Source organism: Callorhinus ursinus, unplaced genomic scaffold, assembly GCF_003265705.2.
Source record: "Callorhinus ursinus isolate GAN/ISIS: 27379988/994484 unplaced genomic scaffold, GSC_fseal_2.0 scaffold9, whole genome shotgun sequence".
NCBI lineage: Eukaryota > Metazoa > Chordata > Mammalia > Carnivora > Otariidae > Callorhinus > Callorhinus ursinus.
Window position 1 is genome coordinate 47,136,712 of NW_027397071.1, and position 19,472 is coordinate 47,156,183.

General features: G+C 39.9%; 1 protein-coding gene and 1 long non-coding RNA gene across 11 annotated transcripts in view; one reads left to right on the forward strand and one right to left on the reverse strand.

Moving 5' to 3' along the window:
- SGIP1 (SH3GL interacting endocytic adaptor 1) overlaps positions 1–19,472 on the reverse strand; it is a 212,872-nt gene that overhangs the window by 85,444 nt on the left and 107,956 nt on the right. For all 9 annotated transcript variants that reach the window (XM_073896580.1, XM_073896581.1, XM_073896582.1 and 6 more), the window contains 2 exons: positions 16,686–16,740; positions 15,787–15,962 (listed from right to left, as the gene is read on the reverse strand). In XM_073896580.1, coding sequence (XP_073752681.1) covers positions 15,787–15,962; positions 16,686–16,740 — 231 coding nt within the window. The remainder of the gene's footprint in view (positions 1–15,786; positions 15,963–16,685; positions 16,741–19,472) is intronic.
- LOC141373428 (uncharacterized) lies at positions 5,306–15,473 on the forward strand. Of its 2 annotated transcripts, none has more exons than XR_012379416.1 (4): positions 5,306–5,449; positions 6,442–6,523; positions 9,730–9,796; positions 14,935–15,473. It is a non-coding gene; the product is annotated as an uncharacterized lncRNA (long non-coding RNA). The 2 variants fall into 2 exon arrangements; XR_012379415.1 differs by lacking the exon at positions 14,935–15,473 and adding an exon at positions 14,646–14,688.

The window sequence follows — 19,472 nt, forward strand, 5'->3', positions numbered from 1 at the left end:
ATAGTGAAATGAATAGATTACTCTGCCCCTCGGGAGCCTCCCAATTATTCAGAAAATAGAACACACACTCCATGTCAGTTATGCCTTCCAGAAGGGCTCCAACTTACCCTCACCCTTCACCTTCCACCGCTGCCTGTAGGGAGCCCACGCTTAACTGCAGAGGCTCCTGGTCATCTGGATGTTCAGTCCCCTCACCCACTTCCCTGCCTTCTGCTCAGGCTGTCTCTGTAGCCCTCGATTACAATTTTATTTATTCTTTGAGGCCAGGACTGTTTCTTCCATGGGGCCTTTCCCAAGCCTTCCCATCAGAATAAGTTGTTCCCTTTTCTTGTTTGATCACAGCACATTCTTTTTGTTCAAAATAACCACCTCAGATTGAAAGTCTTTCTGTTTGCCTGACGGTTATCAGCCTCGGGGAGAACAAAGGTCCACATTGCTAGCATATTCTTTGCAGTTCTTATTTTGTCCTGTGTTATTAAGGTGTCTCTACTCGATTATTATCTTATAGTCATGGTCAAGAATGGTCCCTCTCTGGTCCCAAACATAGGGCTAAGCACACAGGAGGCATTCAAAGCAGGTTTAGGAGTTCCCTTTCAGGGGGCCATTAAAACACTATAAAATGTTTGAAGCAGAATGTCTTTTAAAATACAGAAAGATGAATTGCACTCTGAAATAAAGCTGAATTGTATATGCCCCAAGGGATGTGGCCCCAGTTGTAATGTTCCTTCTCCTTCTCCTATAAATGTTTCACTTAGCTCCCACTTAACTGTTGATCTCTCTGCCATTAGTGACCCCAGGGGCAAATATATGTTACAGAGGTTCCCAGGAACTAGCTCAGCTTTGTACAAACATTAGTATTGAGCTACTGTGATCAGATCTCCAGGGTAGAATGTTCTTTTATAGCAAAAAACCAATGCTTCAGGGTCAAGATAGGGGCTGACTTTCAGCCCCAGACCCTTGGTAAGTAACACAGAGAAATGAAAATGATTAAAGTTCATGTTCTCAACCACAGACAGAAAGAAATTCCTGGGTTAAAATCAAATAGCTTCAAAGGAGTTGTCCGGGAAGGAGGAGCAAGAGCCTTTCTAAATTTAAACTAGCTTAACCCCTTATTTTCTGGATGCCTTTGAGCAAGTTGTCCTGTGCCTGGATTTGATAATGTCTAAGGGAGGGATGTAGATTCTTTGTGGAGTTGTAGAATTGTTGTAGGAATGCTGTGAGGATTAAAAGATGTGAATGATATTGACAGCTAATGTTTACTGAGAACTATTACTGATTTATCTTATACAGGTGTCCTTGTTATTTCTAATTTACCAGTGAGGAAAAGGAGGCTCAGATGAATTCCAAGGCCACACAGTTACAAAGGAACAGAGCTGGGAATGGATCCCAGCTTCAGAGCCTGGCTGGGGTGGGCCCACGAAACAGACCAAGTCCCCTATACTGTTATCCCACTTTCAGGGCCTTATCAGCACTGGGTTCTAGAAACAACACAGCTAAAAGCTCACAGATCACAGAACCTGGAAAATAATCTCGGATCTTTCCAAAGGAAAGAGTCAAATAGATCTTGTCTATCTATCATAGCAGGTCTCAAGGGATGAGCTTTTTAGAATGTGAGCTTGTGTTTCTAGGCATGGTTTCAGACCTAGGAATTAAACTCTGATTAGAGGGTAAATTCATAATATTCAAATATTCAAAATAATAAATATCAGTCTCCCCCTAGAATTAAATGCATTATACTGAATTAGAATCAGAAGAATAAACATGAACATACAAATGATAAGGGCTCTTTCTCCTCCCCACACCTTCCAATTCCAGGCTTCATGGTGATTGTAACTTTTTTTTTTTAAGATTTTATTTATTTATTTGAGAGAGAGAGAGAGAGCACAGGCAGAGGGAAGAGACAGAGGGAGAGGGAGAAGCAGGCTCTCCGCGGAGCAGGGAGCCTGACATGGCCAGATTCCTGGACCCTGGGATCATGACCTGAGCCAAAGACATATGTCCAACTGCCCAACCAACTAAGCCACCCAGGTGCCCCAGGCTTCATGGTGATTAAACCATTTTTATTCAATATATTGTTTTGCTTTAATTGTTAGCAGCTCCCGACACGTAGGTTATGGCTTCTTGGCTTAAGGATTTCTTCAGAATATTAAACAAATTAAAAAAAAAACCCATAAGACAATTCTCCTTTGGGGAAAATAAAGATATTTCTTGATTTAAAATGAACTCACAGCATCAGAGTTGATTTTTAATTATGGAAAATATACTAAGAAAATTGGAAAAGAGATGTATACCTCCAGGTATACTTGTACATAGAATGAGTGAATTTTTGGCCTAGACAAAACATATACCTAAAATATAATCAATGAATCATCTCTAGTGCAGGGATTTTCCTGTGGTATAGCCTGAGAAAGTATAATTCTTTAATTTGCAAGCCTTGTTGAAAGGCAGCTCATCCTTATCCTAAATACCTTTCTAGTGCCAGGAGTCATTCAAGTTAGGTCTTGTTGAAGCCTACATTTCTGTATAAGAGGTTTGAAAGCAGCAACATTTACAGCAGAGTTTAGTGTAAGACCCAGAGCCAAAGCTAACAGAGGTGAATGAAGAAGGTATACACCAGAGTTTAGTGATCCTTATACAGAGGTTTTGTGCTCTAAATATATCCCCGCAGTCTTAACAAGGAACAAGCTGCCATGGGAATTTTTGGCAGCAAGCTTCATAAGAGTGGAACCAAGACACAAAAAACCAAATCTAATCTATAAGCTTCTTAAGAGTCTGCAACTGTTTAACCTCAAAAATAAGATGGCTATATTTTGGATCTTTGTATTTAATGAATGCGATTTTACTATAAATATAACCACTTCTTATCAGTTGTGTCTGACAAAAGAAGCAAAAGGATAATTTATTCATTTATTAAACCATTAACAGATATTTACTGGGTACCTAATAAAAACCAGACACTACTCTAGGCATATTGGTGAACAAAACAACAGGAACAATAGATAAAAAAAGCTCCAATGAGCTTATTTTGGGAACCAGATGAGGGAGATAGATAATAAATAATAAACATAATAAATAAAGCAAAGTATTTGGTATTTTAGAAGATGATCAATGCAATTTTTAAAAGCAGAGTGAATAAAGAGTTTTGAGAATGCCAGGGTAGAGAGCTCTGTGATTTTCAATAAGGTGGTCAGGGTAAGCCACTGAGAACGTGACTTGAACAAGCACCTGAGGTGGAGATGGATGTCACACTGCAGCTCTTTGGGGAAAGGGGACACAGCCAGGGAGCCAGGGAAGAGCGGAATGAGAAGGGATAGTGGCGGGTGTTAGCCTGCAGGCTGGGGGTATCCCCACCGTGAAGGTCTTGAAGGCCACTGCAAAGACTGGCTTTGCTCTGTTCCAATGCAAGTCATGGCTCTCACTTCTCAAGGAGTTCTCCAGGGTGAGGGGTTAGTTAGGGTTGGTTGCTGAGAAGAGGCATAGATGACACAGAGGAAGCAATCTCAGCGAATGCCTGCTTGTGACATATGCCGCCATTTTTCTTTACTCTTTCTAAGCTGACTTTCATTCCCCAAATATCAAGTTAAAACAGAAGACAGAGATGGGCTTCAAATAGGTTAGGAAGTGGAAAGGGAGTTTGTACTGGGCAAAGCAGAGTGAGGCCAGTCCATTTTGCCTTCCCTGTCTGTTGGCCACTTGAGGACAAGTGGTTCAGACAGGCTCACCGGCCTTGTACCCCCGCTGAGCTGGTAGCTGATTCAAATGATGGCTCCTCAGGTCCATGGGCAGTTAGTGGCTGTGTTTTAGACAGAAAGAAATCTCACTTCATTCTGTCCATTCTGAAATTTCCCCCAGTCTCCAAAGAGACATTTTCTTTTTTTTATTATGTTATGTTAATCACCATACATTACATTATTAGTTTTTGATGTAGTGTTCCATGATTCATTGTTTGCATATAACACCCAGTGCTCCATGCAGAACGTGCCCTCTTTAATACCTATCACCAGGTTAACCCAGCCGCCCACCCCCCTCCCCTTTAGAACTCTCAGTTTGTTTTTCAGAGTCCATAGTCTCTCATGGTTTGTCAAAGAGACATTTTCTGACATAATGAATGTGAGTGATTCACACTCTAAGAGTTTTTTTTTTCCTAAAACAATTAAAAAGTACATCCATTGCTGTAGATTATTTCTGCCCCCCCAACAAAAAGAAATTCTCCTTCAAAGGACAAAGGGATAGATACTTTTTTCTTCTACTGTTATACTTATTTTTATACTATTATTCGTACACTTATAGAAACTTCTTAGTACAAAAATAAAGATATTATAAAAAAGATAATACAGTGTGTACCACTAAGTGACTGAAACCTGAGGCCTTAGATAGGAGAACAGACATCTCACTGGATCTGTGGGATCAGGGGAAGAGAATTATGACAAAATGTTAGCACTCCCAGAAAAGAAGAGCACATTAATAAACTTTAAAAAAAGAACTTACAAACTGTAAGAAAGTTATTGTTCATATTATTCATCCATCTAATAATGCAGAAAAACAGGTGAATTGAAAGAGGAAAGATCAAAGAAGTGGAGAACCATAAATCTACTCTCTTTCTAAAATCATGTGAGGGATGTAAATTGCATTTTGTCACAGCGAAACACCAAGTTCCATATAATTTCCCACAGTGAAGAGCATCCATGCATCCAACCAATCAAGTATTTTCCAAGCACCTGCTCCAGGTCATTCAATGTTTAGGTTCTTAAGGGAAGGCCCTATTTACAGGGTAAGAACCTGCAGCATCTAGGGGGCAGGATCACTTGTCATAAATCCAGCACTTACTGAATTGTTCACAGATTATGCTTCTGCTACGGACTTATTTTCCAAATGGATTGCTTCATTATAGAGCCTGTTCTACCCTGATTAGGGCCTTTGGCTAATAAAAATAGTTTTAAATTCTAAACTCTACACCAGTAGGACTAACACAACCAAGGCAGAAGAACCTAACGATATAAAAATTAGCCTTTTTGACTATGATTAGCATCGCAATTAAAAGCATGTAATTAAAAAAAAAGCATGTAATTCAAGAATTGTCTGCCTCTGGTCGAGGACACCTTCACATTTTTATGTGTCAAAATTGTGGGTAAATTGTCTCAATTAGATTTTAAGCTGGTACCAGTCTCTAATCCTGGTAGTCATGTTTCTGACCCTCCCCTATCCCCATCGGATCACATTGTCTGAGATAGTAGAACAAGATGGAAGAATCTGGAGTTATGCAAGGAAATTCTAATTTTTACACCTCACAAAGGGATGCAAAAGACCATGTGCTCAGAGGGTACAACCAACATTAATTGGAGAAATAATGACAAAGGTGATCCAGATTGAATTCATATTCTCATTTTCAAGAAGACCAAAACATACAGCACAGAGATTTCTTCTGACCAGCACAGGATGGGCCTGAAAGGTATGGAAAAATGGTATTTTTATTTTAAAGGTCAGGAAATGGAAGCAATAGAGAATTACCTAGGAAAAAAATAATTGGTAACGAAGGAAAGAACAAACACATCTCAGATATGAAACTAATTCTTCTGCAGACGGTACATGGCTTATCAGAATGCAGGAAAGAGAACAATATATTTTGAAAAAGGAAGGTTCTACCCATTTCTCCATCTATCTTTCTCTGTAAGACCTGGAACAAAAAAAAGAGGTCCATCTCATGTGCCAACTGGATGATTTTGGTCAGGCTGCCTGCAGCTCTGTCTGGAGGGGGCGTCTCAGACTACATCAGGGATATGGGATCCGGTCATTGTGTTGGCTGAGTGTTTGGAAGGGGGGAGTAGCAGCTCATACACATCTGTGTTTGGTATCCCAGGTCTAGACCCAACCCAGATCATATTTGCCCTATGAAGCTCTCCTTGAAGAGTAGAACCCAAGCTGAGCCTCTTGCCTCCAACTAGCTGTGCTTGAGGTCTGCGCTGAGCACTTAGCATCAGAATGCACCCCATCATTAGCCTTCCTTTGCACCAAGCAGCAATCTTACCTGGAGCGAATGCCAGTGTGTAGGAGACTGGAGCTCTCCTCCCCTACAGATGACTCTTTGTTTTTACTGAACTCAATGGGGTGCTGAACCTTCTGCCAAAGTGAGGACAGGAAAGGGGGTGGTGTTACCAAGCAGCAGCAAATTCATGGATTTTACTCACTGGCAGGCTAATTTGGGGGTGGTAGGGTGGGTGGGCCACCTGGAATAGGCAAACAGCACTAGACGGTCTCCAGTTCAAAGCTATCCCCCTCTCCCCATATTTTTTGATTAAATAACTCCATTATGGATTGCAAATCACCAGGAACAAGCTTAAACTAATAGCTCCTTCAGAAGGTCATGTCATAGGGGATGGGGAGGAGGCCAGCATACATGCCACCTATTCCCACATCATTTCTTTCTTTCTTTCTTTTTTTCAGTGTGGGCTCGAACTCACAACCGTGTGATCAAGACCTGGGCTGAGATCAAGAGTTGGACAATTTAACCCACTGAGCTTCCCAGGTGCCCCTCCCACCTCCTTTCTATCAGCCTTCTTCTCCTTGACCTTGCTCAAGTCCTCCCTCACTATTTTTATTTTCTTTCTCACTCCCACAAGTCTCTTAACTTAAAGAGAAGCAGAGATGAAAAGGGAGGCCAGGGAGATAGACACCTAACTGGGCATTTTGCAACATAATCTCATGTCCTCTTTACATCAGTCCTGACAGGATGGATATTCCTGTTCCCATTTTACAGATTTGGGATCTGAGGTTTCATGTTAAGGAACTTGCCCATGGACACAGATCATAAGATACAGACTCAGAAGCCTATGCTCTTCCTACTTAACCGATGTGCTTCAAGAAAATGTTCTCTTTCTTGGTCCTCTTACTATATCCCCCAACCTGCCCCAAAACAGACTTTCCCACAGAGGCTCTTGAGTCAGAATACACAGCAGAGTATTCACACTGAGAGGGATTTAAAGAAAACAATCTCTAGACCCTTACTCTGTAGATGAAAAAACCTACTGTGTTTTTAACTTGGCAGAAGGGAGGCAGATGCTGGAGTTCAAGTCCTGGTCCTCAAACCGTTAGCAGCCTCTTGATCTTTCTGAGTTGATCACTTCTGTAAAATGGGGTGACCACCACCTCTCTGCCTGCTTAGTACTGTGGCTGCTCATTCCATCTTTCTGATCATGACAGCACATTTATTTTTTTTTATATATATATATATATATATAACATAAACCATAATTATAATGAAACTTCAACATAAAAAATGCTTGCTTGATTAGGGGAACTGAAATATGAGTCATAAAATGAGGTAACACTCCTTAACATTTAAAACAAAGGTGTATGAGGTCTTAGCATAAAATGACTTTTAATAAAGTAGAAATCACACATGACAAGGCAGCAATTAAGGCCGACTGACCTGTCAGCTCAGCCTTGCTCTTTTGTCACAAAGAATGACATAGGAGGTACCATAGCAGATTGTGTCTATGGATTGAGGGGGGAAAAAGCCTGGGATGTGGGCTTCTGAGCTGGGATCAAGAGCCCTTTAGGGACCATCAAAGGGATAGCCTTCAAAGGGTTTGTGAATACTCAGAAGTTGTATGTAAAATATTTTAGAGGAGCTAATGAACTTTTTATTTTTCCCCTGGGAAGAGAGCCAATGGCTTTTAACAGAAGTAGGATAATGTAGTGGGTAGGAGTTCTGAATTAGAAATCAGACCTTCTGGGTTTAAATCCCAGAACTTCGCTTATTAGTTGTGACATCTTGGGTGAGTTTAATTAATCCTTCCATGCCTCAAATTTCTCACCTGTAAAATGAGGGTAATAAAAGTACACATCTCCTAGGCTTGCTATGAGGATAAACGAGTTAATAATGTATAAAGCATCTGACACACAGTCACACTCAGATTTTCACAGCTGCCATGGCCAACACTATCACCATCACCATCATGAGTCCTCAAAGGGTCCATGACCTTAAAGGATGTTGACAAGTATTCACCATGAATACTCTGTTGTTCTGATTTGTAATAGCTAGCATTTACGAAACATCTCCATTGGGCCTTATATACATAAAGGTACTTACAAAATACTAAGCACTTTTCATGTATCACTTCCTTAATCCTTACATGGACCCTATGAGGTGAGTAGTAGTGTTAACCTCATTTTACGCTTGATTAAGCCTTGACTGAGACTTAAAGTTTTAAGTAATTTGCCCAGGGTCACGTGAGTAACGAGCACAGGGCCAGGATGCAAGCTTCGTTCTGACTTCCTCCAGAGCAAAAATTCTTAGTCAGTACAGAACTAAACCCTTCTTGTTCAAGACAACTTCTCCAGGTCAGCCCACAGTGATTCGTGGCTTACCAAAACACAAAACTAAAGGCATCAAGGGCAGCACATGAGAAAAGGAAAAGGTGCTGGTGCAGCAAGAATGAAACCATAGCGTTTGTCTTCTCATTTCCATGAAAGCTGAGGGAGCCACAAGTTTCAAAAGGATCTAGTGAGTGAAACGCATGGCTGAAGCTATGTGAGAGATAGCGCTGCTTGTGGGTTCTGGGAGAAATGGAGGTGTCCACATCTGAAACCCGGGGAGAGGTGGGGAAGCCAGGAGGCTGGGGAAGCTGGCTGCAGAAGACCATAACTTCAATAAGGAAACTGAAGTGAACAGAGGCAGGGGTTTGGCCCAACAAGGGGAAGTCCAGCTTCTGTGTGCTGCCAGTGATGTTGGTTAGACATTGTTTTCTGATAGACTGGCAGGCAGACTGTTAGCTAGAAGGCTGGATAAAGGTTGGATAAAGTTGGATAAAGTTTGTGATTATTAGTCCTCATTGCCTGATACATGGAAGGTGCTTACCAAATATTTGGTGAACTGATTTGAAGGGGAAGTGCGAAACGATGTCAATTCTCTGTGAAATAATTTAGTGGGGAATGCACAGTACAGGAACCTATTGTGAATGTTAGCCTACAACACAGTCTCCTGAAGCAGTACCATACTTGTTCAGGGGATTTTGATGTTACTCAAAACAATTTAGGAATGTTTCAGGAATTTCCTCCAAGACCAGTTCATAGGCATCACATAAAAAAGTTATTTTATTAACTTGCCCAGTGTTATGCACAGGGTTATTACTGGTCTTGGCTCTAAATGATTTTGGGCATTTGGGTTTCCTGATTTGTCACTATTAATGATATTCTTTAAACTGTGCCTGGGCTTTGCAGATCATTCTGACGAGGGAATAATCTCTAAATGTAGTATGTGTAATGATACTTTTTATATGTATTAACTCATTCAACCTTCACAACAGCCTTATGAAGTTGGTATGGGAATTATCTTCATTTATTGATGAAGAAACCAAGGCATAGGTTTTATCACTTGCCCAAGGCAACCCATTTAAGAGGTAGAGACCATTTGTTTGAATCATCGTAACATTACTGAAGTAAGGGTCCATTTCCATCTTCCTCAAATGATCTAAAATGGAATTGTATTCAGTTGTATGTTGAATTCTCATTTTGTTGCTTTTGTAAAGGCATATTTTCTTAGAGTTCAATCTTCCACCCATTATTTTCTTTAGCCACTTTCAGAAGATAATTTTACTTTTTAGGAATAAAGCCATTTTTGAAAGATGTAATGAAGGTGTTCTCCTACTCTGAATGTAGGGAGTGCGGTACAAAGGGACACAAACAGCAGACCCACTCATCTCATGTCCCTGTTTCTATCTCTTCCATTAGGAGGAGTGATCTGTATGTTGTACTCACATAAAGGGCTGGACATCCCCAAAACCACCTTGTAAGATAGGTGTATATTATTCCCATTTTAGGCTTGAAGAAACTGAGACGCAAATAGGTTTAAGAACCTGCCTCAGCAGTACTGTGAGCCAAGGGTCAGTTCAGGTCTTCCAGATTCCAGCGTCTTTCCTATGACGCACCAGTTCCTTTAGGGCATATAGGTACAAAGTTTCTATTCGTGTTTAATGAAATATCAATCACAAATATCCAGTATGAAAAAAACCGGTCTTAAAAGTAGTTCCTTTAAAAGGTGGATCAGGTTTGGTTTGGAATTAAAGTCTAAGATATGCAAAAAATCCCTGAACCCCTTTAACTGAATTCACGCCTTGAGATGTAGATAAATTATAATCCAAAGCATGAGAACACAGAACGTTTTTAGGGCAGGAGACTGAAAATGGGAAAGCAAAGCCATGATTCTCATTTAAGGGAGAAAAAGATTTAAAAAATTCATATACGTATATATAGACTAGGGTGGTGATTAATTTTATGTGTCCACTTGCCTGGCCATGGGGTACCCAGAACAAATATTATTTCTGGGTAGGTCTGTAAGGTTGTTTCTAGATGAGATTAGCATTTGGATGGGTGGATTCAGGAAAGTAAACCCTCTCCCCTATGTGGGTGGGCATTATGCAAATCAGGGCCAGAATAGAACAAAAGGCAGAGGAAGGAGGAATTCACTCCCTTTTTCTGCCTCACTGTTTGAGTTGGAACATCTCATCTCATCTCCTTCTGCCCTGGGATCTGGACTTATACTGTCAGCAACCCTATTCTCAGGCCCTTGGACTTGGAATGAATTACACCATCAGCTTTTCCGGGTCTCCACTCGGCAGATGACATTTGTGAGACTTCTTAGCCTCCATAATCACATGAACCAATTTCTCATAACAAATTTCTTTATGCGTACACACACACACACACACACACACACACATGCACGCGCGCGTGCATGTGCACTCAGTTGGTTCTGTTTCTCTGGAGAACCCTGACTAACACAACTTATATTGAAGAGCCAAGAATTGCAAAGTACTAATTGTGCATCAGGTACTCTGTCTAGGATCTTCTGCATGCTTTGCTTTGTGCATTTAGTCATTTATTAAATAACTGAGCGCCTAATGTGTGCCATGCACTGTGCTAAGCATGGGGTACAAAAAGCCAAAGATTTGACTTGCTAGAGACCAACAATAATCTGCACAAAAAGTCTGTAAGGATTATTATTAACCTCACTTTACAGAAGAGGAAATAGAAGCTCAGAACAATGACGGCACTTTTCTAAGGTCACACAGGTAGAACATTGTAGACTCCACAGCTGCCTCCTATTAACCCAAAATTCTAGAAAAAATTCTGTAAACAGACAGACACAAAGCACAAGAAGGTGATAACCCTAGGTGCCAGCACAAAGAAATAGTTATGGCAAATTAAACCCATCGTTTTCTCGGATAGGTTTTCTGGTCTGACAGATTTAGGCAAAGCTGTAGACATCCCGTGTCTCTCAAATTCAGCATTGTGTTTAATGAGTTTCCATCACTGGTTTGAACGAAATGGAAATACGTGACCAGGATGAGAGCATAGTTAGGTAAACCACTGTAAGGGGACCAGGGAGACTGCAGTATGTTATCAATGGATAAAAAATCAGAGGGTGGTGACATGCCACAGTGTTTGGTCCTTGGCCTGGTCCAGCTCACACATTTGTTTACTCACTCACACACACAAGCATTTATTGAATGGCAATGATATGTAAAAGGCCCTATGTCAGGTATAGAAAATTTAGAGTGGACACCAAAGGTACTATACAGATTTCTCTTCAAAACAGCTTCTTTTACCAGCTGCTAGGAGGGCTATTGGTGCAACACTCTAGGATCTGCCTCAGCTGCAGAGGGCCACCTCGACCAAGGTCAGTCCCCTTCTTAGCTTGCCCATATCAGAGTACTGACTGATGTGGCAGTATGAAGGTTATTCATCTCGGTCAAACTCAGGACAGCTCTGTAGGGCCATTCTAGCTCTAGAGGCCCCTGTATGGTCAGCTCCGTCTGTTGCTGGACATGCAACACCGCTTAATTTCTCCTTCTGCCCACCCTACCCCACAGGAGTTGAGCCCAAGCTCATTCCTTAATAAATATCCTGTACAGTAAACTTGGAGGTGGAAAGGGAGATGTTCTGTCCTTTGTTAATCTTCTAAAAACACAGCTACAATCAAGGACAAAAGTTATACAGAGATAGCATTTGGGTTTAATAATTTCTTTCAACAATGAAACAGCCTGCCTCAAAAAGCACTGTACTTTGCAAGATAGAGGAAGCATTATTCTGATTGGAAGGGTCAGTATCAACCAAACAAGTTGGCATTTTAATGAAATTTGTTTCTGTTCATCTGCTGTTGGCTAGCATGCAGCATAGCATCACTCATATTTAGAATTTAGTGATTAGAAATTTTTAAAAAGGAAACATCCTGGGTTCAACAGGTTCTACGAATAATTTGCAGGTAAATGGGGAAAAAATCCATTTCCTAATGAACTTTTAGAAGTAATCGGAGATTACTTAAGACACAGTGGCAGAAACTGTCAATGCCCACCCTAATTCATTTGCTCCTTTGTCTTTTTATAACAGAACCCTGAATTTTAGCTGGTTACATATCTATCCAGGCAAAGACTACATTTCCTAAACTCCCTTTCAGCTAATGTGAACATGTGATTAAATTATGGCTTTGGTAGTGATGTTTGCAAACTCCCGGTAAAACCTTTAAAGGAAACCACTGCCTTTTATTTTCTCTTTCCTCCATCCCAAGGCTGGAACATGGAGGTGATTGATGGTGGTAAGGCAGGCACAACCTCAGAAAGGTGGAGCAATCATACAGAAAGTTTCTGGGTTCTTGAATAATGCCTGGAGTAGGGCTCTATTACCCATCTGAAGTGCCTACGAGGTTTGACTTTTCCATGGGAGAAAAGTAAACCACTTATTTTGTATAAGCCATTTCTATTTTGATCTCTGTTAAAACAGCTTTACCAGTATTCTAATTTGTGCAGATACCAACTCAACAAAAGCCTGAGTGCTATTCATTCTTTGCCCAATCAGCACAGTATCTTATCAGGAGACCACAACATGAAAGGAATAGAAATTAACATCCTTTCCTGTGAGTTAACCCTTGCATTATCCCCTCTTCTTTTTTAGCGCTCTGCCTTGTCCCCGCCCACATTATACTTTATTTCTGTATTAAAATCAAGGGCCAAGGCAAGATCTGGACTGAAATTACATTTATTTGTCTATACAGTGGGATTTTTGCCAACAATTAAAACCCTGATTTTCTATGCTGTTGAGGCTTTGTTTTGGGGAGGAGTAATTTTCAGATAGGTTTATATTATATATACACATAGTTATATATGATGCATTCATCCATCCATCCATCCATCCATCCATTCATTTATTGAATAATTTGACCATGTAGTGTGCACAGGGAACTATTCAAATAAAATAAGAACCAATTCATGATAAGAGATATCAAATGGGTTACAATTCATTGATACATATTCACAGATGGATGAACAGAACAAGTGAAACACAACTTAATCTTAAAATTCCTTAAAAGAAATAGAAATTAGAAATCCAACATAAGCCATTGTTATGAATGGCTTACCATTTGGAATTTCCTCTATTTCTATTAGTGTAATGATTGATGCTATTGTAACATAAGAACTGTAGCCTATGTGAAATATATTGATATATCATTAACTAGCATAGGCTCTATTTCTCTTTTTGCACCTGAATTCAGTGTAGACATATAAATGTCTGATTGTCTGGCTGGAAACATCTAAAGTTGCACAAAGTATTTACCATTTTTATCATGGCACCAACTGGATTTCAGAAGGTTTTTTCTACTTATCTGGTTCCGGAGATAACATACTGCATGTATCATTTGTGAACTATAGGTACACATGGGTTACTTAGAAGAGGGTAAGGAATCTAAAACCAAGAATATGTTTTCAGTTATAATCTCTCTTTTTACTTAGGTATATCCAGAAACACACATACCTTTCCCTAAAGTAGCAGTAACAGCTCACTCCCCTATACTAAACATCAAAAATCACAAATGTTTGGGAATCATACTAAGGGCGGAGCCAGGTTCTCATATTAGAGGAAGCAAGCTGGGGGTGCAGGGGTCGTGGTGGTAGGCAGATCCGAGAGTCCATTGGTTTGTGGTGGTGTTGGTATGCAGAAACAGCCTAACTCCATATTACTTTCCCTGGGTGTCCCCATCTACTCCTCATACTGCTTTCCCAAAAATCTTTTCATCAGTCTTAACCACATCATGTCAAGACATTACCTTAAAAATAGGTGTTGAGAAGAGCTCAGAGTAAACCACCACTCTTCTGGCTGCACAGCCAGCAACATATCTGGTTGGAGGAATATCTCCCAGATGACTTGGGCTTATATATTCTTTTTGCTAGAGGGGACCTTCTTCTTTCCTAGATGCCCCTCTGCTTTCAGCAAATACATACTGCCTGTCTGCAACTGTTTTAGTAAGTTTTCTTTCACGTAAATGTGTTCATTTAATCCCATGATCTTATCTTCTGATGCTTACCCCCAGATAGCTTCCAAATGCCCACTAACTGTATTTGACCCTACAGAAAAGTGAATATAAATGGGTTTCAGGCATTTAGATAAATTTCTACAATTAATTAAAAAAAAATTCAGTAAGTGAAAAATGATTTGAAAGATGTCAACTGAAAAGTGAAAGTGTATGCATTTGAAATGCTCCTCTTACTAGAAATCGCTGGTATTACAGACCAACCTATGAGTTTAAAATCTGTACTTTCCATTGCAGAATGGAAAGAAAACTAAGATATTTCATGCCTCTTTTTTTCAGGGAGACACCTTGAAATACCAAGTGAGTATATGATTAAAAATTACCTGAAATATCATTTCTGGTGGTTGATTACTAATAGCAATTATTGTATTCATCACTAACAGTAGTGATAAAGGCCATTATAAGCCCTAAGTTCTAAAGAATGCATCATTATAGATTTTATTCATCCCAGACAGGCAAATATTTATTCTGAAAGGATAGATGATTACAACTTCTCTAGAAAGTTTAGCAGACATATTTTTAAAATCATCTCAGAAATGGTCCAGCATTTATTAACTACCTCTTTCAGGGAGGATGCTGTAGGAAGATCACATCTTTCTGAAGAAGATGCCAAGAACATATTAGCTGCTCCTTTGAGAACCTTCATCTACTCTTCACAGCTACTTTTAGAAAACAGTTGTAGCATTTATCAAACACCACTGAGAAAATAGTGTACATGTTGGAACTCAGAATTCAGCAGCTGCAGAAGTTAGCAGAGGGAAACTGGGGGATTGGAGAACAAATTGTAGAAATATACCAATTTGAATAATATAAGTAAGGCCCACCTATATTTTAGGTGCCTAAAAGATGAGAGTATTTAAAACAATTCGATAATAATGTATAATAAAGATTATGAGTCATAATATCTTTTTAGACTATGATCTATGACATTAGGTTAATTTTTTGGAGGGGAGTACAGCAATGAAAAAGTTGGGTTTTTTTGCCTTTTTTTCTTTTAAGAAAAACAATTTCCTTGGCTTTCCTCCCATGAATTTCTAGGTGTTATATCATAGAAAAAAAAAAACTAAGATATGTTTTTAAAAATCACCGTTGGTAAATATGTAAACTTCATATTGTTTTTAATTGCCTCAGAAGTAACTCTGGATAATCTTTTTGTTGTTTTGTTTCTTTTTCAAATGCGTGCAAGAGCGTAAGTCAAAAAGAAATGGGGTCCCATGCATTTCTACCATTTTAAAAAGCACAAGAACTGCAATACAAAATCAGCATAACTTTCTAAAACAGAATGAGCCATTTAAGGTTTACAAAGTTCATAAAAGGGTAACCAGATGCAGCCTCTAGCTTAGAGTTTCTGATGTACTTAACACGTCTGGGCGGAACACAGCTGTCTGTCCAGACTCACCAAAGCTCGACATAAAACCACTCACCACTGGTGATGGGGAAAGTGCAATGTTGCCTATGGACGCCTTCAGCTCATCTACAGTTGCAGTATTCTTAAGAATGTCTTTAGATTGCAATGGCTTAATCTTGATATTAAATTTCTTGTGGGATTCTTCTTCTTCTTCCGATTCGCTCGAAGAATAAAAGTGCTTTCCTTTGGTAGGTAGAACACAGTTAAAGATACATAACTCTTTTTCCTACTGGGAAAAGCAATGATGAGTATAAGACAAGAGTGCTTGCACATAAAGGCAGAAAACGTATCCTTAGATGGCAGAAAATCAAAGTAAAATACACAGACGAATAAAAGAGCAAATCAAGAAAGCATTCGAATTTGTTCACCTTTCCTTGGAACATGATTAAGGATGGTGAATTTCCAGGACCCATAGTTTAATGTTCTACATTTTTGCTGCGGGTGGCCATTTGTGATGTCCCATTCAGCACAAACACTGACAGCCCATGTGAGCTTCCCTGTCCACTGAGAGAGGAAAACCACTCTCAGGAACAATTCGTGAGGAATTTCAGTGATTCAGAAATGCTCTGCCCAGAGCTGGTTTGTGGGGAGGGCACAGGTGAGGGTTATTTTCCAGCCACGGTAAGTGACATGGTCGTATCAGGTTTTAGCAGACAACCCAGTACCCGTGGTTTACACAATTGTTTCTCAGCACATTTTTCTGTTTCTCCACTCTCTCTTTTCTATGAATAGATCAAGACAAAATGCCTACTTGTTAGCGATCAGGCTGTTCTGTACTGTTTATTCATTTCTAATATTGGGGATGACAGGAGTCGGGAAGCTTGGGTTATTTCAGCACCTTTTCAAAATCTGAACTTATCATAGAGTTTTCTTAGAGAAAATAAAGATTAAAATAAAAAAATAAAGAAAGGATATAGCCGGGTTCCTCAGGTCTGATGCTGTAGCCTTCTTCATCTAGCTCAGGAGAGTTCTACAAAATACAAGCACAGATTAAGCATTTATTATTCTGACAATAATCAAGGAACTGTTCATTTTCCTTCTAGAGACTTCTATTTAAAGATATGGATATGTCTCTTATTTTAGAAGGTGAGGATTTTAACCTTTGGAAGTGAACGCTGAGCAGTATATGTGTAGATATTTACTGAAGGATACTTGGAGAGTCTTCCTATCAGAAAAACAAACTAGGCATCCACTGTCAATGAAAGAAAACATTCAGAGATAATTTCTCATGCTAAGGACTGTGCTAAGCAACACGGGGGAAGACAAAAGGCAAATTATTTTTCCTCTGGAAAATGGAAAGGTATTTTGGTAGGCAAAACACTTTAAAAAGTGAAATATAAAACACAAATCATCAGTGATAGGAGTCTGGAGGAAGAGGAAGTTAATGAAGCTTGAAAGAATCCGAGGGGTCTGCCTGGGCCTCTCAGGACAGGTAGAGAGGGCAGAGGGGAGGCGGTGGGAAGCAAGAGGCTGCTCTGAGACACCGAGGCAGGAATGGACAGCATGGTTCAGATGGGGGAAGGGAGAGGCAACAACGAAAACAGCTGGCTGGAAAGGAAGCTGCACAGGGGGAGAACATCGGAAATAAGACCACGGATGGCCAACGTGCTGGAGGAAGGATTCAAACTTGATGTAGCTACTGCAGCTTCTCAGTCAGGGTAGAAAGTGGCTTCTGAAGGTGTTTTGGAAGTATGCTTCAGGATAGATTGTGGGCAGAAGAAACTGGAGAAAGGAAATCTCATTCAAAATACTTGTATCAATTCAGCGAAGATGTGCTAAGAATACGAGACCACGTTGGTGGTGGTGGGAAGTGAGGAATCAAGGACTTTTGTAAGGATAAGCTTAGTTCTTTGTAACATCAGCCATGGGAGAAAAAGGAGAGGGAAGGGTCAAGAAGACCCCAAGATTTCTACTCTCAAATTGTGGGACACTGCTGGTATTCCTGACTGAACTAATTGTAACAGCAGACAACTAATGTTTTCAAAGGGAGGAAGGATAAAAGAGAGTTTGCATGATTGGGATTAGTATTATCATCTTTGAGTTCCTATTATATGGTAAGTACTGTGACCCACACTTTATCTTATTGAACCTTCATAACAATCCCACATGGAAAGAACCATCCCATTCACCAAGGAGGAAAGGAAGAGAAATTAGATGCCATTTCTCAAGGACACACACCCAGCAAATGGTAGACCTGTGTGCCTTGACTCCAGGTGTTGGAGGCTACACTCTAAGCCCTAGAAGGGATGAAGGTGAAGCCATTCAAAGGCGCCACTTTTAAAGGTGAGGTTATAGGCCTGGAAGTGAGAAAGGACAGAGCCAGAAGGAGAGATTGTGGAGTCACCGAAGCGATGAAAGTGCCATGACCATGGAGAGAAAGAAGGCCTGAAAGCTATGGAAAAGCCACCATTTCCTAAGCATTCATTGTCTCCCTCTTGTCCTTCTTCAGTACTCAAGGTTACTTTTTCAAAAATGCAAGTGTATTGAGGTCATTTCCCTGCTAAAACCTTGTCCCTGGCTTCTTACTGAAGTTAGAATAAATGCCCAGTGCTTCTGTGTGGTCCACGGCTCTGTAGGACCTGGCTCAGGTCTGAGAGCCCCTTCCCTGATGCCCCTCAGCTGCACGGTCTTCTTTGCATTGTTAACGTTTATGGTCTGAATATGCAAGCTCTTACCTATTTCAGGGTCTTCATAAATGCCATTCTCTCTGCCTGGAGTTCTTTTCCCTCAAATGTTCAGCCTGTGAACCCATCCTATACATAAGGGCTCTGCTTAAAGGTCACATCCTCCCCGGGGCCTTCCCTCTCTCACCTTTCTCTGCCAAAAGCAAGATGATGTCATCTCTTAAGAATAAAACCTTTCTTATGACTTAGAGAAAGTGGTGTCTAATGTAGAATTACCACAATAATTCCTACGTGACCTAATTAGTTTTCAGGACTGAACAAATATGAGGGAAGTTATGCTTCATTTAAGGATTCACATGTTGACCAGGGATAGCACTAGAGTGTAGGGTTTAGATGCAGTAATATGTGATTTGATGAGTAATTTGGTATTTCTATTGTCATACTTCTTGTTTGGTTAGAGTATCCCATTTTTGTGTATTAAAGAATCCTACAAAATACAACAAAAGTCCTTCTAGGTAAAGACGGATTAACTCTGGGAAAATAAATCACATTTTCTTAATATTTAGTAGTTTCCCTTATAACATTATTTGTGAACTATTTGAATTTAGGGTAACATGGGAACTGGCATGGATTTTAGGGAGCTGAACTGCTAAAAATATCTAAAAGATCCCAATCCTGGGAAACAGATATGAGAAGATCAGGTGATGAGTTTGGCAGAGTGACACGCTTTAGAGTGCAGGGGTGGGGAGGTATTGAGAATTTAACCTCTCTGAGCTTCAGCTTTCTTTTCTATGAAATGCAAATAATGTATTTGATTTTTAAGGTGGTAAGGATTCCGCAGCATTTAATATTATGACTGACTAATAGTGAATATTCAATTATTTATTGTAAAAATAAAATTATTAATAAGAAATATGCAAAAGCTTTAACATCAAGATTAACTTTTATGATAGGAGAGGTTGGGTCAAGACATTCATCTAATGGATATAAGTGCAAAAGCATTTGTGAATTTGGGCACGCACCTGCTATACAACAGAAGTGATCTTTGATGTGAATATGATCTACATATTTTATATGA